We start from the raw sequence: 26,454 nt of genomic DNA on the forward strand, positions 1-26,454 counted from the left end.
AGTTGCTTCCTCTCCTTATATTTAATGTCTAGTATGAGTTGGCTGGGCTACAAGCAGTTTAGTAGATCATACGTTCAGGCTTAATGCACATTAATCTAAAAAGCAAAAAGAGAAAATGGATGACAAAATAGACCTTTCCAAGGTCTAAGATGAAATTGAATGATTCTACTTATAAGAATGAAGGAAACACCCTTATATTAAGATAGAGCATTTGTCCAGTTAGTTCAGTATTGTCTACAACAGGAATGGACAACTGGCTGAGGTCTTGGGGCTTTACATGTCTCTTACTGGACAGTGGAAGGTTGTACCCCACATTTTAAAAAAATCACCTCAAATTGAATCCTCTGCAGGCATGTGGGGCCTTCATGTTTTGTTCCTGCTCCTCCCCCCTCCCCATTTTAATAACTTCCAGTTATGAGGAAAAGGCCTCCCCAGCCTTAAACAGCCAGTGGGTGACAAAATGCGGTAGTGAAATTGCCCTTGAAGGGGGCCTTTTGAGTAAAGAAAAATGTTTACAAGGTTAAAAGATCTTTGGGGGCCTTGGCAGCTGCAAAATGCTCTTGAGAGAGTTGCATCTAGCCTCCAGGCCATACTTTCCTCACCTGTAAATAGCTCTCAAGGTACCAGCCTTAGTTTTTTTTTTTCCTAGTCCTACCTGGAGAATCCAGGAACTGAGCAATGAAAAATATGTGTTCTGTTGATCTGTGCCTCTTCCCCAGCTACATCTCTTGCTAGTTGTTCCCCACCCCATCTTCCCATTCAATAAATAATTTCAGGGAAACAAGGTTAATCTCCTTTATAGTAGCAGGAACTGCATCAGCTCACTCCCTTAATTGACAAGAACTTTGGCATGAGAGGACAATCCACTGCTTTTTCTTCTATTTGTTTGGGGTTTTTTAAAAGCAGATAATGTCACTATTTCCCTGTAGATTTAGTTACTGCTTTAATTTTTTTAATGAAATATTGCAATTTAAAAAATTCCTTTGTAAGCTATCCTGAGAAAGTGGATAGATATTCTTTGGAAATAAATTATTTCTCAGATGGTATCTTTCTTAGTTAAAAGTGAGCTCCAATGGAAATTGATGCCACTTTATTCTTCCTTGTATTGTTTCAGAAATAAATACAGCATGATAATTAAATGACACTTCAGTGTTGCTGCACCTTATTATGTATATTCCTTTTATCATGCTTTAGTTTATTTATTTACTTATTTATTTGCCACTTCAGTGGTCAGAAAAGCAAGAGAAGAGAGTAGTAGCTGGGTTTGTATAAACCATTCTCTTGTATAATTCCACTTGCTTGTAGTTCCTTTGGGTATACACATATTCAAGCATTACTGTCTGAGGAAACTAGATGGTGCTCTGAAAGTACATTCAGTACAGATGCATACATACACTTAATATTGAGTAAGTGAAGCCACCCTTACTTTGGACTTCCAATTCACAAACACAGGCGCTCAGAATATAGACCTGAATGTCCATCGTTCATCGTTCTAATGCTGCATTTCCTAGTTGCTATTCTCTTTGAATTGAAGCAACATGCAGAAGGAGGGCCAGTGTACTAAGTGAGTTCAAGAGCCTAAGGCTGCAATCTTTTCTCAGCCATGAAGTGACCTATGACAAGTCACAGTCTCTTAGCATCAGTTATTGAATTGCTGTGTGAAGATAAATCAGATAGATAGTGGCAAGCAATTCTGTACAACAGGAAAAGGAAATAGGTAGGAACAGTAACACCAGCCTCAAAAGCTTTTTATTGTTGTTGTTGTTGTTATTTTATTTCTGGAAGCAGCTTTAATATATCCACACCTCCATTTCGTGGATGCATGATGAATGTCAGAACTTCATTTGAGTCTACCCCTACCTTCACTGAAACTCTTGGTGTCAGCACAAAATGCCCTGATGATTGGAAGGTAATTTGTGTTTTCATTTGTTATTGTATTGGGAGCATTCAAAATTATTTAATTACAATTGTCTTTCATTTAAAAAAACCCCTTTAAAACCTTTTTAAAAAAGATATTCACTGCAGTGAGATTTTTATGAACCCCAAGTAATTCCAAAACTCATGTAAGAGTGCTAATCATACCTTCAGTATTACTAACAGAAACAAAGAAAGTTGGATCAGTAAGAGAAAAACATACTCATTATTACTTCTATTTTTAGCTTGTGAGAACTGCAACTTTCTCCAAGAATGGAGTACTTGGACTGAGTGATGAAGGTTTCCCATTTCCCAATGATTTCCAAGTTGGTTTTGGCTTTCACACATTAGCGCTTGATGGAACCTTGTTAAATTACAATTTACGGGTATGAGAGATATATTTTTTTTATTTCAATATAAAATTGTTTGCTGAAAAATTTAAATTTTTTGTAATTTATTTCCAACTTCATTTGTGGATAACTTGTTTTTGTTTTCTAGCCTGATATACTTACTATACTCCTAAGAAATGGTTCTGTAATTGTACAGTTAGCTGATGAAGAAAGCCAGTCTAGCAAGAGATATGGAGATGGTTTAATGCACTATGTAACAGTAATGAAAGAAGGTGACACGTAAGTCCAGTATTTTGATTATGGAACAGAATTTTCTTAAAGACTTTACATTTGGTTATAAAGATCGAGTTTAAACTGCTCTAGGATTCTGACAGGGATGGATGTTAATCCTTAGACACAACAGAAGATCTTGTAACTCTGTAGGATGTGTTTAATGGTTCCATTTCACAATACTGACAATGACAAAATACAGAACCAGAGTATTTCTAATTTTAAGAATCAAACTAGATATCAATGTGTTTATGTGATAAGTAGTAGGAGTTATCCTCACCCACATAATGTCAATTTCTGCAGTTTTCATTGGAATTACAATTGAGAAGGTAAGAGTTAAACCTACCCTCATTTCATGTCATGATCCTAATGAAAATCAGCTAAGAGCCCTAGCATTTTTAAGTCCCATTGTGGATGGATACCACACCGTTAAATTAATACAGGTTTATCCTCACTGTGTGAGCTCACACTCAATAATGTTTTAGCTCCAGATACTTAAACTGGCATAAGTCTTACTTGGCGCTTTGTGCTAATGCTTTCCTCATCTCCTTCCCTCATCCCATAGACAGTGCCATGAACCTGAGAATATGATTTGCTTTTATGTTTGGTTGTACAGAATCCCAATTTAGCCTTAAGTAGGAATCAGAGATGTTTTAAAACAAACTCCAAAGATAATGGTTTAAAAAGAAACACTAGTCCAAATAAGACAAATTCAAACTAGAGATTATTTAGCTATTTTAAACTGATGACCCAGAATACACTGCAGAAATATTCCAGTGAGACTGCTTTAACTGCCCTGACTCAATGCTAGGGAATTCTGGGAACTGTAGTTTTGTGAGACATTTAGCCTTCTCTGTCAGAAAGCTCTGGTGCTGTAATAAACTACAATTCCCACGATTCCCTAGCACTGAGCCAGGGCAGTTAAAGTGGTCTCAAACTGGATTATTTACGCAGTGTGTTCCAGGCCATCATCTCTGATTCATATATATGGTAATGCTGAGTTGAGAATCTGTAAACAGTTCCAAAGTCATCCTTCTGGAAAAGAAAAAGAAAGATACCTGGTAAGTCTTTGCTCAGGCTTATTTCATCTTATGCAATAACACTAAACTGTAGCTTAATATTACATGTGAGTAAGATCAATGTGTGCTTTTCATTATTGTTTGGTGTACTATTTCTACAAACAGCTTTCTTACATAAACCATGACTGGGAGCACTATATTTAAGAATGCAGAGGTATTCTCTGGATGGAACAGAAGAGCAATCCACTTCACAGTTGGGCTAAATTCCACATACCAGCTCACGTAGCAAGAATATCCAAATCACATGGAATGCTCCTCTGAGCCACCCAAGAATGAATCACAACAATAAGTAACCAATCTCTAATTTCACACTCCTTGGTAAAACTTCCATTTAATTTCCCATTGTACATGTACTGAGTGCTTCCCTTTCAGAATAGTGCACTCTGCAGACAGGAAACTTTCCAGACCAACTGAAATGGCTAAAACATGACCAGCACGTGCAGAATAACATCTTGGGTTTTTTATGCATACAAAATAACAGATGTTATTTCCTTCCTCTTCTGTGTTTTCTTTGAATGTACTTGCTCTAAAACATTCTTTTCAAACTCTTTTAATGTTTGATAGGAAGCTAGAAATCATGATTATGTGTTGACATGAATCCAGCTAAAGGAAAAATAAGATGAATAGTGAATGGTACCATTGTTTTGAAGACTGTGCCTGCAGTTGATTTGTATTAGCTTAGTGGGTGGGGAGCTTCAGTGATTTGATTCTGGTGATATGAATCTCATGTGAAAGTTATCACAATCATACAATAAACCAGATAGTTGGAATTTCAATTTGTTATCAGCCTGTGACAACCAATTAGCCACTAGACTTCTTGTTTTAGAAAACACTGAGCTAACAATCACATTCAGGATTTTTGTGCTTGAACTGTAATTGTTACATATGATTGCTCATATTAACCTAATGTTTACATGAGATTTTTAAATCAGTTTGGGGTGTTGGTGAAATCACAGAGCAAAGAGCATACAACTTGTATAGATTCTTTGGCTGTTCACAGAAAAACAGGGTTTGTTGATTTGTAATTGGTGCACATTCACAAGACAAAAGGGACTGTGTTGGTACTCAAAGTCTGTCTAGTACATGGTGTTTTCATGGCTTGAATTTTGCTGTTGGTCCAAAATAGAGTAGAACCCTTGGATCAATAGGATTTACATAAGTGTTGTTTTATTATTCAGTAATAGATTCATTAGGTCTATTCTGTTTGGAAATCACCAGTAGGATTTAGCTTGTGCCAGAAAGCAAAAACCAAATAGATAGGATACCCCATGTGGCCACATACTTTTACATAAATAGTGCAGAATCTGATTCTGATTAATCACAGTCCATTATAAAAGAAAAGAAAAAGAACAAAAGTCAGTTTGTCTGCACTGGTGATTAAATTAGCCAAGCCTTTTATTCCTGATATGCTTTGAAAGGAAAAGGCTATGCTTGAAATAATGTTAAACGCTCAGGGCACCATCTTTTGTAAATGTGAGGTTAGCATCCATTAGATACAGGGCACTGCAATAGCTGTTTGAATACTGCAGCATGTCCTCCTTCTGGAGGCTACTTTGACCTCTTAACTTGCCTCTTCTTGGAGACAGACAAAAACATTTTTGTTCAATCAGGCCTTTGTTAATAGAGACTGATTACATGATCTGTCTGCTACTCTGTATGATCTATTTTACTGGGTTAATTGCTTGAGTGATTGTTTTTTAATATTTTGGTTGGCATTAGTTATCAGGACCTATAAGAGGGGGAGAGTTAGCCAGAATATTGGATCAGGGCCTGGAGAACTAAGGAAGGGCTGATAAATCCCTGACAGCCCACTCCCTACAAACAAACAAACCTCACAACCCCCTTCCATTGCATTATTTTACAAAGTTTAGCAGACATGTAGCTCTTCAGGCATTTTCTTGGTTTTTTACATGAACCTATCTAATTTTTTAATGAAATGCATAGATCATGTGATTACCACATACGGCTTTTAAACTGCTATTTCACGGGAAGAGAAGCAGCTTTGGCAATGCTGATCACATGATGCTGCCTCCCACCCATAGCTACCCTGTCCCCCAGCTGTCTCTTTTCATTCATGGCAGAACCTATGAAAGAATGGGCAATCCTGCAGAGCTCTAGAATTGTGTAACAAAGTTGGGGGGAAACCCCCCCCTCCAAAAAGTATGGTTGGTAGAACATAAAGGAAGGAGGTGGGGTTAAGGAGAGGACAAGAAGAGAGCACAATGGGGCAGCAGCCTTGGGAATGAATGAAAGAACTGAAGAGATGGCTGCGCTATAAATTGTATGTTTGCATTTTATTTTACTTCCATGACTGCAGTGAGAAAGGTGTGATAATCTCCTTAGACTTTTGAATTCTGTTGTTGTTCATAGCTCACATTGACACTGTAAACAGGAAGACCACCAGTTCATTATATAACGTAAATCTACTATGTTTTTCAAGTCCAAATTTGACAAGTTCTTTTTTAAAATCCACCCATTTCGTATTATACCATTATCTTTACTGAAAAAAGACTCAATTTCTTGAGCTTCAACACAGTCTTGTTCCATCTGGTAGAAATTTTCTCAGAGGCCCTTTTACTTGTGCTTTATGCTGTAAAATGGTTTTGGAACAATAGTTAAAAAGTGATAAACACACCTTATATGCAAGTAATGAAATGTTTAATAGTTCTGCTCAGAAAAATTTCCCTCTGGTTTGTATTTTTCTTGTTCCAGGCTTCAAATGTTGATTGATGATGTCCCTGAGTCAACAATAGTTGAAATGCTTCCTATAATAGGAAGGAAAACACTCAGTCGGCCAATAGAACTTGGTGGTAATAATTTTGAAGGTTGCATTTCCAATGTCTTTATACAAAGGTAAACATATATTAATAAATTTTTATTTACGTGTAGTAATGTGCTTACTGGAATAAAATAGAGTTATTAGCATGGATGATACACTTGAGAACATGACTGAAATAGAATATCTGCATTATTTGAAGTGGAAGGAGAATGCCTTCATGCAGTATATGAAAATGATAATGCTATCTTGTGCAGGGTTCAGACCATCCTTCCCCTGTGTTTCCTGTTGCCTGCACTTCCCTCTCATTTTTCCTAGTCTGTCATGTAAGCTATAGGAACAGGTCCACTTTCAACATAGGCATAGTGCTTTCTGCACTGCATTTTCTTATCCAAAGTGTGTAGGTGTAGCTTTATGATACTTCCACATCCACGTAACCACACTGATATTGCTGAATGAATGTTGTTAATTTCTCCAAGGTCCTAAAGCACACTTGAGAAAAAATCCAGTTTGAGACTGCTTTAACTGCCTTGGCTCAGAGCTAGGAAACCCTGGGAATTGTAGTTTATTGTGGCACCAGCAATCTTTGACAGAGAAGGCTAAATGTCTTACAAAACTACAGTTGCCAGAATTCCCTAGCATTGAGCCAGGGCAGTTAAAGCGGTCTGAAACTGGATTATTTCTGCAGTGTGTTTTGGACCTTCAGCATTTTGCCTACTGTCATCAGCATATGTAGTCTCTCCTATGTATCAACTATTATCTAACACAAATAATAGAAAAATTATCGTAAATCCAGTGCAGGATTACAGCCTAGAAATTGGCAGGTCTTTGTGAAAAAGGACCTATCTCACATGTAGTTCATATGGAGAAATAACCGAGGTTATTTTTTTTCCTTTGAAGGCCTTTGAAATAAACCATGATTAGCTGGGTTTTATCCTAGGAACTTTGCCTCTTACTGTATTGCCTTCCATTTAGCAGATGGAAAATTTGTATGTGCCATTTTTATTGACAATGCATGCTAGTGCAAAATAAATTCAATCACAGGAAATAGTTACTGAGGGCAGTTGTAACCAGAATAAGCATCCACAATATAGACAACAACATTTTTGAAACTAAATTTCCACAGGTCATCACAGAGAGATGCTTTGCTTTGTCCAAGGAATCCTTCACTTTAGGTTGTTCTCTTCTGTAGCAAGTCTGAATCTCAAGAGGCAATGTGAAATCATTTTACTATTTGTTATCTCTGTTTCAGAATGGGACAATTTCCTCATGTACAAGATCTAACCAATTATGAGGAAAAGACTGATGTGTCTTTAGGCTTCTGTATGATAAAGAAACAACCACAGCCATTGCTACTGCGGGAACTAACAGAGCCGTATCCTGAAATGGCTTTGAAGGTTGGGCATTTGAAGGTTTTTTAAAAAATGGAGAAGGGGACACAATAATCCAAAATCTATGCATCCATAAAATATAGGTTCAGTTGCCAAGCTTTCAAAAGTTCCTTTTAAAGACTCCTAATCCCAGAATCACTCAGTGACCATCCTGGGCAATTTGGGCAGTCGTATTCTTAAAAAGAGAACTTTCCCAAGCTCTGTTCGGTTGCACTAGGAATAGAGAGAGGCAGGCACTTGTCAAGACAGCTCCCTCTTCCTAAAGCCTCAAGCCAAGCAGAGCTTCTGGTGAGCTTAGACCTTGGAGGAAAAGAAAGCTGTCCATCCAATTTACTGTCTGCTTTTGTACTGCCTCTGTGCCCACCTTCTTTTTTCAGCTCCACATACAGTCCTAGCCTGAATTAAGTATATGTTTACAGTTCTGGTGCATCCTGTTTGTGTAGAAAAATCAACATACAAGAGAAAGAAATGGGATGATTTTAGGGCCATATAAAACAAAGATGCAGAGAGCGTTATAGAGAGGCTCACTAGTAGGAATTACTTATTATTTATTATTTATTATTATATTTATTTGTATCCCACTCTTTTCCCAGAACTGGGACTCAGAGTGGCTTCACAACATTAAAACATTATGATTAAAAACATAGAAAAAGTACATTAAAAAGGAATTAAATTATTACAGTATTAAAACAGATAGTTATTTGTTAATGTTCTTTTTCTTCACTTTCAGGAGTATTGAAGAATTGCTCCTTTGTCCAAATTATATTTTGCTAAGAAATGTTATCTTTTAAAGGATGAAAACTGGAATTCATTAACAGTAATTAAAAAAAAAGCAGCCTGATCACAACCTATGGTTCTGATTCCTGACAGTAGATTTGTTATTTCAGGTTTAGTTACAGATATTGGGAATGTTCATGGGATTTACATGCTTGGAGAGTTTTGTAGTCCAATTGTATGTATAATTTAATAAACGTATGACGGAAGTCCCACTAATTACAACATGTAAAATTGTTGCCTTCATTACAGTGACAATGACAATGACAATGACTATTTGTATCTTGCTTCCGCCCAGAATTGGGTCTCAAGGTGGCTTACAGTTTAAAAGAGTAATACAGTATAGTTAAAACATAGAAAGTGTATGTTAAAATAGAATTAAACTAGTCACAATATTAGGTAAAGGTAGTCCCTTGACATGTCTAGTCATAACCAACTGTAGGGGGGCAGTGCTCATCTCTGTTACTAAGCCAAAGAGCCAGCGTTGTCCGAAGACAAATCTGGTGGTCATGTGGCCAGCATGACTACACCAAATGAAGAGATGGTGTGAGTGGGGTGAAGGTCAGTGGGAGGAGAAAGTAGAGGTCTCAGGTTTTTTTAAAAATTAAAATTTTTAAATTTTATTTTTTTAAAAATATATATTTGAAATATTCTTTAAAAACATCACATCTTACCAAATTTTCATTTTAACTACATGAAACTATATGCATGTAAAAGCAGTGTGTATGATATTGTAATTTAAATATATAATTTTAATTTTGCTAGTTGTTTATGCCACAACTATTACCATTACATTCAGTGATATGGAAGAATTACAATTTATGAGTAATACTTGTACAAAAACATTACTAAGGATTCTGTATGGTGTGGTATGTGAGGAGGTCAATGAGGGGTGACACTGTGAGATACCACACCAACTGACGCCAATCCTAATGATGCCACCCCCACCAGCCATGCTTGCAGTGATGGTGGAACTGAAAGAAGCGCCTCTCCTGATAATCTCAGGGCTCGAGCATGCTCATACTGAGGAAGATGTGGTCTGCCAAATAGCTTGAGCTGAGCCATATAGGACTTTGAATTGTGTCCAGCACTTTGAATTGTATCTGGAAACAAACTGGGAACCAGTGGAGCTGTTTTCACAGAGGCATAGCTCCAGTTAGCACTCTGGCTGAAACTTCTTGAACTAGTGGAGCTTCTGAACACTCTTCAAAGTCAGCCCATGTACAGCATATTATAGTAGTCCAAACAGGATGTAACTAACATATGTACCACCATAGCCAGATCCAGCAACTCAAGGAACAGGGACAGTTGGTGCACAAGCTTTAAATGTACAAAAATGCTCCTGGCCACCACAAAACGTGGGCATCCTGGTTAGAAGATGAGTCCAGGAGTGCAGTTAACCTACTAACCCGTGTCTTCAGAGGAAGTGTAACCTCATCTAACACAGACAGAATCCCTGTTTCCCGATTTGCCTTTTGACATCAAGAGCACCTCTCTGTCTTGTTGGATTAAGTTTCAATTTGCTTGCCATCATCTAGTTCATTAGTGAGACAAGCAGCAGTTTAAACAAGTCAGCCACCTTGGATTGGGTTAGAAAAGAGTAGTAGTGTTGGATGTCATTCACATATTGATGGCACTGCTGGTATAGATATCTACTCCAAAGTAAATCCCACTACATTCATTAATACTTACTCCCAGTGAGTGTACACAAGACTGTAGCTTTAATCAGTTAAACTTCACAACACCTCTATTGTGCAGAAATAACTGTCTACACTGAGTTGTTAAATTTACTTTAAAGTATAGTGGAGAGAGGCTGAATAGTTTAATCAGAAATGCCATATTGAAAGCTGAGAGGAGAATTGTGTCTACATTTGAAAGCTTCAGGTTTTGATTAAATGACTTTTGAAGCTTCAGACTTATGACACAAACCAGGGGAGAAATTAGCAAGATGAGACAAGTAAAAGAGAAGAGTAAATACAGTGTGAACTCAATGAAATCCACAATCCTTGATTCTTTCTCTCCCACTTCCCAAAATAATGATGCTCTGTTTTATATTACGTTGTTAGAGGTGCCAGTGCTAAAATCATTTTTTCTTTTTACTTCCAGAGGAAAAAAATAATTGCCTATCTGACAGATGCAAGTGTACAGCAAAGCAACAAAAGTTGTCCTTTCCACACACCATTAAATTTTGTCACTGGAGCTTATCACTTTGGCAATACTCCTGACACTCATTTGCTGTATACAACTTCCCAAACATCATCAAGAGACCGGTAATGAGATGAATTTTTATTCTAAGCATTTTATATTCTCAGAATTTAGACCTTTATGAGCAGAGCCTCAAAATGTTACTTTTTTAAAGCAACAACTTTCATAATGCCAAATTTGATACACCATGATGCTTGGGGGATTCTGGGAATTGTAATCCAAAATAAATCCCTCCCCCCATGCTCTATATCAGATATTGTCAGCCTAAGTGCCTAGGTTTTACCTAGCTAGGCTAAGGGCTGAGGAAAGTATGTGAGGATCAAATAAGCCAGAGGCAACAAGCAGCAAATCAAGAAAACAAGGTCTAGAAGCAAAGAGATAATCAAAAGACAGGCTTGGTGGGCAGGTACCAGTTTAAGCAGATGGAGACTAAACTGCTCAGACTAAGCTTGGAGAAGTACTTATATATAGCCAGCCATGGCCCTATTGGTCTCTCAGTTTATATAGTCCTGGCTGGTGCTAAGACTTCCATTCTAGACAGGTGACTATGCCACAGTTTAATCATTGGAGGCTATCACACGGGACGGGAGGCTCTCAATCTTGAAAGAGAAGATAGCGAGGTCAATTCGAAAATTGATTTATCACACCTTACACGGCCTCCCCGAACGCAACCCAGATTCTGTGCAAAGTAAGCCATCACATCGGTGGGTTCTTAATTGCAAATTGGCACCCTTGTGCATGCTCAGTGAGACTCCAGATGACTGGAGCATAGCATATTTAGGTGAGTGAGAGAGAGGAACCAAGGAACCCCACAATTTGCAAAAAAGGTTGGGGGAGAGAATGGTTGAAAGAATATGCTCTATTCACATTAAAACGAGCATATATTCACTCTTGTCACATTAAAATGTGAATATAATGGTTATCCAATAGCTCCCGGTCCATGCTTCTTAATTAGCAGGCAGCAGCCCCCCCCCCCCCACTCAGCAATGCTGAAGAACAAGCAAAAGTGTGGCTTCGTGGGAACCCCCCCTTTCCAGATTGGGGGGGAGAACCAGGAACAAAGGAGACATGCACATCACACCAAACAACAGTGCACTGAGTGCGAAGTTGCCTAGGAATAGGGTTTGTGACTTTGCTAGTTCACTGAATTTACTTAACTGTGGATTAACGCGTGATTGCGTTTGGAGTACGTTCGGACTGCCAGCGATCGCATGTGGTAACCTTTCGCGCAATAACGTGAATACGCATGATTGCGTTAAGGATGACACTGGATTATACTTCCAATTTCAGTCGTGTGATAAACTCCATTGATAGGCTAATCTGAGAGCTGTCCAAGTGGTGCAAGAAGTAAGATACCTGAATTCTGGCCCAGTTCCAGCTACATAATTACAGCACTTTATTCCACTTCAACTGCCATTGTTCCATCCTATGGAAGGCTGGGATCTGTAGTTTAGGGAGGGGCATTTAGAATTCTCAGTTAAAGAGCTCTGGTGCCACTACAAACCTCATGATTCCATGGGATGCAGCCATGGCAAGTGAAGTGGAATTTAGTGGTATAAAGTAAATGGGTCCCAGGTTTCTAATTTAAGTACCCTGGCACCTGAGCCTTACAGATATTTTCAGATTAGCTTGCTAAAACAAGATTGTATGTTAAGTTTGAAAAAGGGAGCAAAAGATGTATGTTTGACGTGATAACCAGTCTCTGATATGGTAGCCCAGTTTTGTATATTTGCCTAGCCTTGAAGGACATTGTGTATCTCTGGACAAGTTTCTTCCTTCACCAGAAGGTTACTGAGCATGTTTAAAAGACAAGAACTGCAAAGCACCGTGTGCCTGGAACATTAGCATAATGAAAAAGAATAATAATATACCGTTCCATTTCTACTTCCTAATTTTCTATGCCTTTGCCTTCTATACATATTTATTTATTTTTACATTCAAGATCACATTTTGCAGTTGATGTTCGTACAGCATCATCTAGAGGACTGATCTTCTTCATGGGAGAGAAACTGGGGGGCAGATACATGTCCCTTTACCTTTCAAAGGGACGTTACGTCTTTCTACTTGCTGCTGATGGAAGAAAGATCAAGATCAAGAGCAAAGCCAAATACAGTGATGGACAATGGCATACGGTGAGTGGGAGGGATGCTCAGATTAAATAATTCAGATGTCCATTACCTATTAAAGTACATAGGACAACTTTCTACTTCAGTTTCATCATTTTAGGAAAACTCCCAGACAGACAACATTCCTTACCATATAGATTATTTCTGAATATTGTTTGACATCCTAGGACCTAGCAGCTCAGCCAATCCACACTGAGACTTCATCACTAGCATCAAGAACTCACTTTGTGCATTATAACATTAATCTGTGGAGCCTACAACCAACTGTTTTCCAAGATAATCTGCTTCCCCTCCCCACCAAAAAACAGGAAGTGGAATTATGTGCTTTCCCCCCTTTCTTCCCCTCTTAAATGTAAATATCCCCCACCTCTATACTACAGCTATTATACAGTGGGGTCCTGCCATCCATGGATCTGAGCATCCACAGATGGCAAGCCCCATTGTTTCCATGGGGTAAGGGGACAGAACAGATCCCCCACGGATAAGGGACAGCTGTATTTGCACCAGTGGCAACAGCAGTTAAATTCACTTAGGGTTCCCTTTAAATTTAAACTGGGATTTGAATCCTGGTTCTAACAGAGTCAGCATGGTTTAGTGGTTTCAATGCTGGATTATGTCTCTGGAGACCAGGATTCGAATCCCTGCTCGGGCGTGGAAACCCATTGGGTGGCCTTGGGCAACTTCAGAGGAAGGCAATGGCAAACCCCCTCTGAACAAATCAAGAGACCTTGGAAGGCTGCACTCTTCCTCACTGCACCTGTCCCTATTAATAATAAACAAACAAACAAAACAAAAACAAACACCACTGTCTATTTTTTTGTCCCAAATGCCCTCTAGAGGGCATTGAGAGCTTTTCTACCTATTTTCAAGGCCTTCCTGGGCTATTTTAGCCTCAGGAGTGTCCCTTTTTAATAACAGGAAGTGTTCATTTATTATTTCAAAGACAGCCTCTCTTGAGCTGAAGTTGGTTCATGAGGTCCCCCAAACATGGTGCGAATGCCCTCTAACTCAGGGGTAGGCAACCTTTTTGAGCCAGGGGCCGGGTTGCTATCCCTCAGACAACTGGGGAGCTGAAGCCAAAAAATAAATAATTAAATACATTTTTAAAAAATTAATTAAATACATAAACCGGGATAAATGTAGGACAAAATTTTCAAATAGAGGATACTTTTTTTTTTAAAATGGAAGACACACAAAAAAATTTGCTGATTTTTTAAAAAATGTTAATATAAATGCATGTTTCGGAGGCTTCTATAGACAATTGCCCCCCTTGCCCACCTCCTCCTGATAGGCCAAAGGCCCCACGCCCTCACGTGAGAGGCCAAAGGCTCCAGCGGCAATCGGCAGCAGGACCGGGCAGGGGCCAGTCCCAAGGCCTTGCCGGGCCGCAGGTTGCCTACCCCTGCTCTAACTCCTTAGAAGGCATTTGGGAACAAAAACATTTTTTAAAAAATGTTTACATTTTTACCCTGAGGCATATTGGGGGGAGGGGGCTCCTAACATGGTGGAAATGTGCTCCTTAGAGGGCATTTTGGAGAAAAGTTTTTTTTCTAAAAAAAATTACCCCTAGAGACCTCAAAAATAACTCTGGGGACTGCATGTGGCCCGGGGACTGCACTTTACCAGTAAATGAAGGAACTGCTAGAGAAGTGTATAAAAGATTAACTGAGAGACTGGAGATTGCACGCATTCATCCATGGTCATTGTGTAGGCACTAAATTACATTTATATAAGTAAATATTCCCCAATTCAGCAGGTATGCAAAACAGCAAAGTAAGGTAATGGGCAGTGATGTGTGAACAACTTAGCTTTCTTTCCTTTCCTTTTCTTCTTTCCTAAGAAAAGAAAATTAAACAAGCTCTTACCCCTTATAATTATGCAGTCTCATAAATATTAAAGCCTGTGGGTGACACCTTGTAAACTCTTAAGGGACAATGGTCACTGCATTATTGAAAATACAGAGTGATAAAATACTTGAAAAAGCAGAGTCTGATTATTGCTTAGAATGAAGAGAAAAATAGTGTACACTAGACCAAGCCCTTACTTTGTACTGCTTAATCTCTCTGTATCATGTTGGCTAAATACATAAATTTCTCTCCTGAAAAGGTGACATTCAGCCAAGTTGGACAGAAAATGCGTCTTGTAGTTGATGGTTTGAAGGCTCGAGAAGGGAACGTACCACCTGCATTCTCTACTAAGACCGAGTCACCAATCTACCTGGGAGGAGTCCCTTCATTAAAGATTCAGGTAAAAAACTGAGGTGTTAGTTGACGTGGAATTAGATCAGGGTTGGACAGCACTTTTCAGTCGAATTAATGGCTAAATTCCAATCTGGGAAATGGCTCAGGGCTGCATTCCAGCAGTGAGTTGGGCTCTAAGGGCATAGATTGAGGAATACAGGAACAGGACAGGTGGTACTTTAGCAAAGTTGGTAGTACCAAATGTAATTCTTTTTAATTTGGGCATATTCAGCATCAAATATACAAAGCCCATTTCAGTTCTGTGCAGTGTACTGCTAAGCAAGCACCAATGTACCATCTTCCTGGTAGCAAAGCAGACCTCAGATCTGTGTATATAAAGGTTTTGCAGCTGCAGGGTGCTTCAGTTGTTGTTGTATGCCTTCAGGATGTTTTTTACTGTGACCCTATGGCAAGTCTCTTCCTGCATTTTCTTGGCAAGATTTGTTCAGAGGGGGTTTGCCTAACCTTACCCCCGAGGATGAGAAAGTATGACTTGCCTAAGGTCACTCAATGAACAGGGGTTCAAACCCTAGTCTCCAGAGTAGTTGTAGTCCAACACCTAAGCCACTACATCACACTAGCTTTCTAAAGTTTTAATGCCCTGCTCTTTTAATGCCTTTGATATTTAAATAACTTTGTATTAGGTTTATAAGCTACTCTTATGTCAGTCACTGATAAAAGATAACAGTGAGGTTTTTCTGTGCTGGAGGAAAAAGGAATCGTATACACTCCCTCTGGGACAGATTTGGCTCATAGGCTACAAGTTTCTCATCCTTTGTTCAAGACTATTTTCAAACTACACATATTGATTCTACTTTAATTTCCATAGTTCTGTCCTGTGGAATCCTGGGTTTGTAGTTACATGAGGTTCTTTGAAATTCTGTGTCAGAGAGTTCTATGCCTCACCACACTGCATATCACAGGATTCTGTATGATGGAGACATGGGGTTTAATGTCCACATTCTTCAAGGAAGCCAATATTTCCTCTTCTTTTCTACAGTGCTGTAGAAATAAACAACAACATCAACAATAATAATAATTTTCAGCTGCATGTAAAAAAAAGTGAGAGTCACAATATGATCAGTATGCCACCTTCCAGCTTGACTTTCACTAGAAAATCAAAAATTATATTTACCATGAAGATTCATTCTGGGAATGGTTTTATGCACATGCCAGCCCATGCTATTAGGAGTGTTAGTTATTTTTCCATTACTTCCATTGAGACTCTTTCCTTCTCCAGCAGTTTATTTTATCCTGTCTAGATAACCAGCTATGCTTCAGCCCTTTTCCAGTAAAATAATTAGAAAACAACATAATAAGCAGGATAGGGATATAGATGTAAACCCAGGTTTTGATTCATTCTTTTCCAGCACTTGCATAGATGCATAATAGTTTCACTGGCACCTTAACTGAAATTATACTGTCCACAGAACCATGCTCTTAGGAGGAGAAAACTGCTTTCTACAAATAACATTTTTGCACTGATTATTCCTCTTTGGCTTTTGTAGCCATTCACAGAGCCTTTTCTTATTAAATTTATGTATTATATATTCATTTGATGATGGGATCTTCCAGGCATATTGTACATATGATGTTGACCATTAAATTATTAAGATGGGGCCATCTTTGGCTAACAAATCAGCTGGATCATGTTCCTTCTTTTTCTCTAGGTTTGTATGATTCTATGTTCCATCAGTGCTGCTCTCTCTGTCTCTCTCTATTCTGTTTCCTTAATCTGTTACCCTCCAAATATTTTGGACTATAGCTTTCAGAATTCTTTATCATTAGCCATGATATCTGGTACTCATAGAATTGAAGTCTAAAACATCTTGAAAGCAGCAGGCTGAGTAAACTGATCTAGTTTATTACCCTTTAGTCCCTTCTTTATTCCTTTGCAGACTTAAAATTATTATGTCTGAACAGTCCTACCTCTAGAAGAGAGGGGGCTGCCTAAATGTAAAGGAAACATTTATGAATCTGTTCATAGGTTTGGCTGCACTGAGTACTGTGCTGCTCAAATACATATGATTGAATTTAATGAAATCCGTGGTTTTGTGTTTTTGTTTTTTTATTTTGTATTTGTCTTTTCAGAATATACCAAAAAAGAGCTTTATGGGCTGCTTGAGAAATTTTAATGTGGGAGGAAAGCCTGTACATGCTTACCATCAGAACAGTGGTGTCTTGCCTTGCTTGGATAATGCTTTGGAGAATGGGATCTCCTTCTTCAATGAAGGGGGGCATGTTGTCATTGGTGAGTACTGCAGCAGGAGTTACTGGTTCTGATCATCAAAATCTTGGCATTCACTAAGGACTTTATCACACAAGACTAAAAAGTGGAATTTTAACAGAATAAAAGTATCTTTGGCCAAAACTTATCACACAATGTTGTGTCCATCCTGTTCCTGCCTTGCATTCCATTCAGTACTGTAGTGGACCTTTTCACAGACAGGCAAAACCCATCAGTAGGCTCTCAATCTCACAGCTATTCCTTTACTGCCTTCATGCAATAGGTCCCGTCCACTGCAGTTCTGCTTCTCAGGCAGTCACATGGTGTGAGTAGACGTGATTCTTCTCCTCTTCCCTTCCCCTTGCAGTAATCACAACATCTAACACCTTCCCACATTCACATAGCAGCTGGCTTCTGGAAGGTGTTAGCAGCCATGTTTGCTGCTCCTCTCCACAAAGCATGGGGCTGCTGAGTGAATGTGTGCACACAGCAGTCCCACACACTGGGAGTGGGGAGGAGCAGCAGCTGCAGTGGCTTCCTGAAGCTGGATGCTGTGTGCACATTCACACAGCAGCCAGCTTTGAGAAATGTTTGGCAGCCACAATTGCTTGTTTCCATTCTTCTGGAAAGTTTGGCAGTTCAGAAAACAGATCACGCAACCATGGATTGCCAAAGTGCTATCAAGTCTGATGAGAAATTATGCCAAACCAGTATGTTTTCATTCTTAAGCTAGCACAATTGTGGCAGGAAGAGTAGACTGGTGTGATGAAGTCCTCAGTTGAGCAAACAGAGCTTCCACTGTGTCCAGTCTTATTTAGAGCACAACCTTAACTCACTAAGATGACTGTGGGCCAGCTGAGTTAACACTAGGCCACCTGATGCTATGGTTTATCTAAATCTCATCCAGCCTAGGAATTTTGGACTATCTTGGCCCTGGTCCAAGTTTGTGCCAGCATAGTAATGGTATCCTTGGGCTGAGGGCAGTTTGGATCAGCCATAACATGGCTCTCTCTGCATATCCTTTGCTTTCTCTTTTTTGGTCTTTATTTTTCCTGATCCTAGTTGTACCTTTAGATCCTGTAGCCCCTTCAGGGATCACAAGAAGCTTCTGCCTATTCTTAATCCCCTATAGCTGGCACATCTTTTGAGTAAGGATTGCACTGTCACTATTTTTTTAATTAGTGAGGTGACCCCCTGTCTATGGTGGAAAGAAGCTGTTGAGCAGGGGATGTGCAGCACCAGCTGGTCTGGGGGCTACACCTACCCCATTTTCAACTATCCCTCCCCAACCTCTGAAAGCTACTCCCACCCATTTTTTTCAGGTCTCAAGACTGGATGATTACTTCCAGTTCTGAAAAATGATGGGGGGAATTAACCTTCAAATGGAGATTTGTGCCCTTGGGGGATTCTCAGAAGTCCATTTGGGGGGCTATTTTTTCAGCAATGTGATTCTTATAGTATCTGGGCCTGGATCCAGGGACAACACGGGGTTGGGGGCTGCCAGCAGGATGTCCAATACCCATTCAAATTGCAGAGCTCCCTCTTTTTTTGAACACCTTCTCATAGAGTCCCTGCAGCAACTAAGCAGTACATGGACTTGAGCTCATAATCTGGTCATCTTTTTTAAAAAAATAACTGTTCCCAATTCTTTTTCTGGATTTCAGAAAAAAACTTCTTGAAGAACTTGTACTATAGGATTGCATTTAGCATTCGTCCAAGGAGTTTAACTAGCATTTTAATCCATACTGGCAGCAAACAAGGGAACTATTTAACTGTTTACATGAAAGAAGGTGTGGTAAGTATGATTTTTCTTCTCTTTTTTCCAATTTACCAGCACTTGTTGGGAGGGAAAGGGGAAAGATTCTAGCCTTGAATTATTAAGGAGTAGTACCAATTGCTACTGAATATGACAGCAAGTAAGAGGAAGGAACTGACAAAAACATCTCTATGTATTCTTTGCCTATGAAAATCCTATGAAATTCATGGGGTTGCCATAAGTCAACAGGCAACATGAAGGCAAACACACAGACATTCTAGTATATCAGGAGAGCATCAGATTGTTGAAGGTTCATCTAGTATCACAAAGCCGTACATTGTTTGGCTGTAGAGAGCTCCAGAAAATTACTTTTTTAAAAACTATAGCACCCACAATCCCGTAGCCAAAAGTTGCAGCCAAAAAGAGTAACTTTTCAATGCTAGTTAGATAGTGAAAGTCTTGTTACGCTGTTGCTTCTTTTGAATTCTACAATGCAAGCTACATTAACATCAGTATGAGATGCCATTAAAATCTGTCCCTGACTCTCAACTGCATCTGGAATGATTTAATCTTCATCTGATTGGTGTCCTTGCATGCTCTCCAAGTGCTCTGAGTGTAAATGACATTACTGTGTTATTAACAGCAAGTAGCAAAAATTAACTTCAGCCTGGCAGCAACCAACCAGTAAACTCTTAAGGTGAATATATCCTTTCTTCAAGAGTAGAAAAACATACAATTTTAAAAATACCTTTTCCTAGGAGGAGATGTACCTGATCTTCAAAACAACAATCTAGGTTTTACATACAAGGCCGTTGCAAAATACACTGAAAAGAATCAAACTCAGCAAATGTTTCATGGGCGCTTATTTTTGTGTCTATGGCGCGTTATAGACGGGCCTTTAATACACCCCCGTCACGTGCTAGGGGTTGGCCGAGGACCTAGCGTCCATACCGGCCTCACCCCAGCACGTGACGGGGGCGTAAAGATGGCGGCACCCTATACACACGGGCGCTGCCATCTTTACATGCTGGACACGTTGCGTCCGCACGTGTCACCCCGGAAATGATGCCGCAAATGCGCCCCTTGCGCTTTGTGGCACCTCTTCCAGGGCCTGGGAAGGAGCGCGATTTCCGTGCTCCTTCTCGGCAGCGTCCGGGAGCCGCGCCGTTTAAAGGCTGCGGCTCCCGGACGGTGCAAGCGGCGGCGGCAGCAGACCACCACAATCCGGCAGTCTGTAACGCGCCTTAGTTTTTATTTTTATTCTCTTCATTATTTGTGTGTGTGTAAATTAAAAAGTCTATTCTTCACAGCTCACTGTCTCTGGAAATAATGGCGCTGGAGAGTTCTTGACATCACTCACACCTCAGCAATCTCTGTGTGATGGGAAATGGCATTCCATAGCAGGTACTGTGCAATCTCATTCACCAGGTCCTGTGCAATCTCATTTTAAAACAGGAGAAACGATCAAACATCACAGAGTTCCCCAAAAGTGTGCCTTATGCTTCGTAAAAAGACTGTTTCCGAGGACATTATCACATGAGGCTTTTAAACTGAAATTAAAGCTAGAAAATAGCATTTTGCCATACCTATCACACAATGTTGTCTCTCTATCCCATTGCTGCTTTGCTTTTAAAGTTTAGAGCATCCCCTTTTCATTGATGGGAAAACCTATCAATAAGCTCCCAGTGTTGCAGTCATGCCACCAGTGAAACCTGGATGGTTTCATACTCAGTACCTGTTGCATCAGACCATTGCCCATAATGCACTGCTCGCTGACTTCACCTACTGTACATGTTGCATCAGACTTCCCATGATGCACAGCTCACCAAATGCTGACTCATGCACCTGCCACTTGAACTGTAGTAATCTTTGCTCCAGTTACACCTAGTGGCCACATCCATGTCATTTTCAGACCAGTGTGGCACATGGTCCTGACAATACTGGCCTAGCAGCACCTTTGCTGCTGAAAAGTGATTTTGGAAGGAAGTACTATATTTTTCACTGGAGAAATAAGGCAAGGAGTGCCTGGCCATTCATAGTTTGTCCTCACTCACCCCATCCAATGGGAGCTAAATAGAGAATGAGGAGGATTTATAGAATCATAGGGTTGGAAGAGACCACAAGGGCCATCCAGTCCAAACCCTTGCCATGTAAGAATACACAATCTAAGCATTCCTGACAGCTGGTCATCCAGCCTCTGTTTAAAAACCTCCAAGGAGGAGATTCCACTACACTCTGAGGCAGCATATTCCACTGTCAAACAGCCCTTATCATCAGGAAGATAGATATTGGAATAAAAGAGCTAGCGAGAGAAAGAGTAAGCACCTGACTAATATCATGCATAGCTATTGCGATGGCTTATTGCCTCCAAGAATATTAAGTACTGCATTTGCCCAGAAAAATAATTTTTGACTTGTGGAGAGTTGTGTGGCTATCCATGGTTGCTGCAATGAGACTGCAACTCCATCAGCCCTAGGTGCCATATAGACAGTAGAACAGAATGCTGGGCACTGTAGTTCAGCAATATCTGTTGGGCAAAACAACTCCCACGTCTGGCTTAGGCTGCATTTGCACTACAAAAATAATCCATCATTTTAACTGCCATGGTTCAATGCTATGGAATTATGGGATTTGTAGTTTGATATAGCACCAGAGCTCTCTGACAGAGAAGGCTAAATGTCTCACAAAACTACAAATCTCAGAATTCCATAGCATTGAGACATGGCAGTTAAAGTAATGTCAGACTCGATTATTTCTGCAGTACAGATGCAGCTTTAGAATCATAGTGGATAAAAAGTCTTCAGATACATTGCCAAAGATAAAGGAGGAGAGTGAAAATCCTTTATTTAGCTGAAGTCAGTCAGTTTTCTGGGTGGGAGGTGGAACTGACTGATTCATCTGATTCTTTACAGTAACTCAGAAGAAAAACACTATGCATCTTGATGTGGATACAATGAGTAATTACACTACTGGACCATCAACTGTACTTTCCACCAACCATGCTCAACCACTTTACTTTGGGAGAGTTCCAGGTAGGCGGGCTTGTTATTTGCTAATTTTTCATGCATTAGTATTTTATTTTGTTTCGAACAAGTTCCTGATGAGCGTGACAGCCTTCCGAAAAAAATTGCACTGAGTCAAAAGAAAGCTGATTTGTCAACTCACTTTTTATGTAGAAATCTAGACTTTCCACTGTGGGCCAAATTAGATGATGTGTTCATTTGATGAATGCAGTCAAAGAGCATGCTTTTAATTAGAGATAAAGATGGGGGGGAAGCAACAGAATGATTATAGGGAGTCATAATATAACCTTCTTCCATCACAGCTTCTATTTGCATCAGGAGGAAAACCTCCATTAGCACAAATGGAAGCAAGTAACAGGCGGAGGGGGACAATATTTTCTAGAACCACTGTGAGGTAGGAAAAGGGGTAATTTCTCACTCTCTATCCCCTTTGGTTTTTGCTAGGATTTCTCTGTTGCTCCTTATTTACATTTTGGAAAACATGAATATGAATTGCATTCACACAATTGACCTCCCATCTAGTTTGGCTCTCATTCACTAACGCTTTGCTGTTCAGGTCATTCAATAATATTCCAGATTGTGGAAGATTCTGGAGGAAATTCTTAAAGCCAGCATTCTTATGCTTTAAATTTTCTCCCCCCCCCCCCTACTAATAGGAGAAACAGATACTATGCATTTCAATATTTGGAGATGAGCACAGATTATCTGTCAGTCAGTTACTAAGTTATAGGTGAGGGAGCATCTTTGCAAAATTTAGGTGGAAAATGCAGATTTAGGTTCCATCTCACAGGCATGCCTTACATATAGGCATCTATAGCAGTGTGCATAGACCTCCTTGACCAAGCAACATGGCTGAGCAAGTGCACTGGTGCCTAGGACATGATGCTAACCTGCATATTCTTGAAATGTTCAGTCTTCATGTCAATACCAAACATCTGAGCAGAGCTAATACTGAATGCATGGTTACATTTCTTCTGGATTAAGAAGGCACAGCTAATATTGTTCCTTATGTATTGTTCTGTTCTACACAAGGAAAAAAGGCAGGGTCCATTTATTGTGCATATAAGAGGGAAGGATGTGTGCATGAATAAAGATGCTCCCATAAATAATAGGATCACAGAGAACCTATTTAAAATGTTAAGGTTGCTTTCAAATAATGGATATATTCAAAATAATTTTAGTAGCTAAAAGGAAAAGACCTGAGATTTCTTATAAGTGGGAATATAAATCTTATGTTTTAGGCAACTTTCCCTTGACAAAGAAATAGTGAATTATGTATCTCAGAAACAGAATTTGGCTTTTTACAATTATATATCAACCTTCTAACATGTATTTAGCCTATCTTTATTCTTTCTCTTTACAGTGAACTTGGAAACAGCATGGCTTCCTGTTCAGGATATGTTTCTTGGCTGTCTGAAGGATGTTAAAATCAATGACAAACCTGTCTTAATAAGCAAAATTTCAGACATTCATGGTGTTGTCAGCTTGCAAGGGTGCCCTGTTAATTAACCATTTCACATGTATCTTCTCAGGGTAAAATCTCCTAATGTACTGTATGAAATGCCTCAATATGGTTTTATTTCTTCTCATCTCTTTGTAATTCTTGCCATTTGTGTACACAAGGTTTAAAGATGTATATTTTTTCCCCAGAAATATAGACTTCGTTGCCATTGTTAGATGCTTTATGAAATAATTTCCTTTTTTCTTTGTACCGCTCATTTTGTATGATAGAGCCATGTGAAATACAGAAGGGTCTTGTATATAATATTATCTGGTGAAATTCTGCTCAGTTACAGTGATATACAACCAGAGCAATTGCATTGACATAACAGCCAAGCCCTGAGGCTCTTGACATGGCAAGAATACCCAAATTGGAACTATAAAAATGTTTGAATTGGAAGAAGCATCTGACCTGTAGACAGAATTTTATGAAAATAGAAAATGATGTTGGGGCAATGAACCACTTCTTTTATACTGACATGTGCATTACATAATTGACAGAAATAATATAAAATCAGTATGAAGCACTTTAAAAAGAGTGAAATCCCAGGGGTCACAGTTCTAAGATTTCTAAGAACAAATAAATGCAACTTGCTTTTAAACAATTCTATACACTTATTGGACCCTCACACAGCAAGATTTTTATCAGCTTTTCATCAGCTTTAATCAAAAAGCTTGACTGGTTAAAGAAAATGATTTTAGACCCACTATATCTCTGTTCAGAAGATGTAATATGCATGAGTTGTTCCTGAATCATAACAGAAGAATAAATGGTACATTGCTTGTTTTGATTCTTTTACTGTCTCAGCCTGATTGCAAGACCTGCAGTCAGAATTTTTTAAAAATACAACAAGTCTGCTTAAAGAATTATTTAACAGTTTATCCTGTAATTTTTTTTCAGGGTTTCCTTCCTTTTGTTGCCTTACACTGAAAAAACTTACTTTAGAAACACCAGTCCAGAAACATCTCACAGAAGCAAGTAGTTACGATGTACCCATTACTGATTTTTTAAACTGCTCACTATGACATTCAACAAACTGGCTCAATAACTCTGTGGTCAACCATTTTATACTAGTCTAGTGTCATTAAAGCATTGCTGAACACTGGCACAATCCCCAAAGAAGGAAGACATCAATAAAAATATAAGAAGACATAATGGCCACTATTATCCCTCTGAGTCCATGACAACATTTTCTTACTTATGTGGGGGAGGTTGTCTTTGCATTTGTGGTTGGAAGCATGATGCTCAGGATCCTGTTAAATGCTTATAGGTGAGTCCTATAACAGTGTATCAGTACAGTTACTGGAAAGATTAATGTTAGCATAAGAAGGTTCTTAGCCCAGACTGAAACTCTTAAAAATAAGCTTATCTAGTTACAAGTAAGGTTAAGATTCTAATAGCCTTTCTACTAGCAAGCCTATTCTCTCATGTTTCTTGTGGAGAATACATTGTGCAGGAGATATTCCTAATCAATTGTGTCTATAGTTTATTTCCATAGAAATTAAACATATTTGAAAGTTACCTCTCAAAAATCACAAAATATGGAGGAACAATATTTCCTCTACTTTGGGCTTTCACTCTAAATGTATATATGTGTATTTTGTACAAATCTCACAGGCTGTATGCAGTCTTCCAGGGTCTTTTTGTGGCCCATCAAAGCCTTGTGCAGACCCCCATGAACTTCATGCATACACACACACACCAAAACTGGGGGTTGAACATAGCTCAGAATTAGATATGGTGGACCACAAAAAACCCTCAGGAGAAAAAAAAACAGAAGGAAAAAAAAACCTTGCAAGAATCAGCTGAAAGCAAAAAGAGAAGTAACACCTGTTGCCATTTATCCTTATTTTCATGGAGAAGTGCAGCTGACTGTGGGGGCCCTTGTACTCCACAAAGTTGCCCACTCCTGAACAATGTCTCACTCCAGAATATGACAATAATGGTCATATGAAAAATGCAGCAACTTTTCCAGTGGCTGTATTTATTGTATTTATTATTTTCTTGTTATTGTCATAAAGATATTCTTCACCAATAACGCATCAACCAGCTACCTAATAGCATATATATTACTTTGATTATATACCCTATATACTTGACTATAAGTTGAGAAATCTCTGCCCCAAAATTGCCCCTAAAATTTTGGGTAGACTAATATAAGAGTCAATACATCAGTAGTGCTTAGAAAGTCCTAAAGCAAGCAAACCTGATGCCCCAATCTCCATTGAACACCAATTCCTTCCCCCTCTGGTCTGTTTTGCAAGCCTTTTCTTCCTATCGGAAAAACTCCCTATTTAAATCCACTTGCTTCTCTCTCTGAACCATTTTGGAAACCCTGGCTTCCTAGGGAAAACATTTCCATTTAAATCACTTGCTTCTTTCTCTGCTCTGTTTTGTAAGCCCTGGCTTCCTATGGGGAAAAAACCTCTCCATTTAAATCCACTTGCTTCTCTCTGGTCCCTTTTGCAAGACCTGGCTTCCTATCAAAAGAACTTTCCATTTAAAACCATATCTCCAGTCCCTTTTGTAAGACCTTGCTTTCTATGGAAAAAACTCTCAATTTAAAACCATTTGCTTCTGTCTCCAGTCCATTTTGCAAGACCTGGCTTCCTATGGAAACAACTCTCCATTTAAATCCACTTGCTTCCTTTCTCAATCTGATGTTAAAACCTCTCCTCCAGCACCTGGGAATCCATTGGGAGAGGTCCAGAGAAGGAGAAGGAGGGACGGGAGTGGTATTTCCCCCTTTCCATCCTTCCTTATAGCCCCTTAAGCTTTACCCTTGACGTATCCACGGGTCATATCAAAATCCAGGATTTTGA

The 26,454-nt window shown here is 39.2% G+C and overlaps 1 protein-coding gene across 1 annotated transcript in view; it reads left to right on the plus strand.

The window, feature by feature from the left end:
* The window catches only part of LOC121917435 (laminin subunit alpha-3-like), a 177,831-nt gene extending 153,330 nt beyond the window's left edge, over positions 1-24,501 (plus strand). The window contains exons 66-78 of the mRNA XM_042443401.1: positions 1,789-1,909; positions 2,160-2,300; positions 2,413-2,543; positions 6,326-6,466; positions 7,642-7,786; positions 10,661-10,824; positions 12,702-12,891; positions 14,992-15,132; positions 17,217-17,376; positions 19,017-19,147; positions 20,419-20,512; positions 22,021-22,140; positions 23,495-24,501. Of these exons, the coding sequence (XP_042299335.1) occupies positions 1,789-1,909; positions 2,160-2,300; positions 2,413-2,543; positions 6,326-6,466; positions 7,642-7,786; positions 10,661-10,824; positions 12,702-12,891; positions 14,992-15,132; positions 17,217-17,376; positions 19,017-19,147; positions 20,419-20,512; positions 22,021-22,140; positions 23,495-23,640 (1,825 nt within the window). The 3' untranslated portion in view covers positions 23,641-24,501. The remainder of the gene's footprint in view (positions 1-1,788; positions 1,910-2,159; positions 2,301-2,412; positions 2,544-6,325; positions 6,467-7,641; positions 7,787-10,660; positions 10,825-12,701; positions 12,892-14,991; positions 15,133-17,216; positions 17,377-19,016; positions 19,148-20,418; positions 20,513-22,020; positions 22,141-23,494) is intronic.
* Positions 24,502-26,454: the final 1,953 nt, after the last annotated feature.

This window comes from Sceloporus undulatus, unplaced genomic scaffold (genome assembly GCF_019175285.1).
Source record: "Sceloporus undulatus isolate JIND9_A2432 ecotype Alabama unplaced genomic scaffold, SceUnd_v1.1 scaffold_18, whole genome shotgun sequence".
Taxonomy (NCBI): Eukaryota; Metazoa; Chordata; class Lepidosauria; order Squamata; family Phrynosomatidae; genus Sceloporus; species Sceloporus undulatus.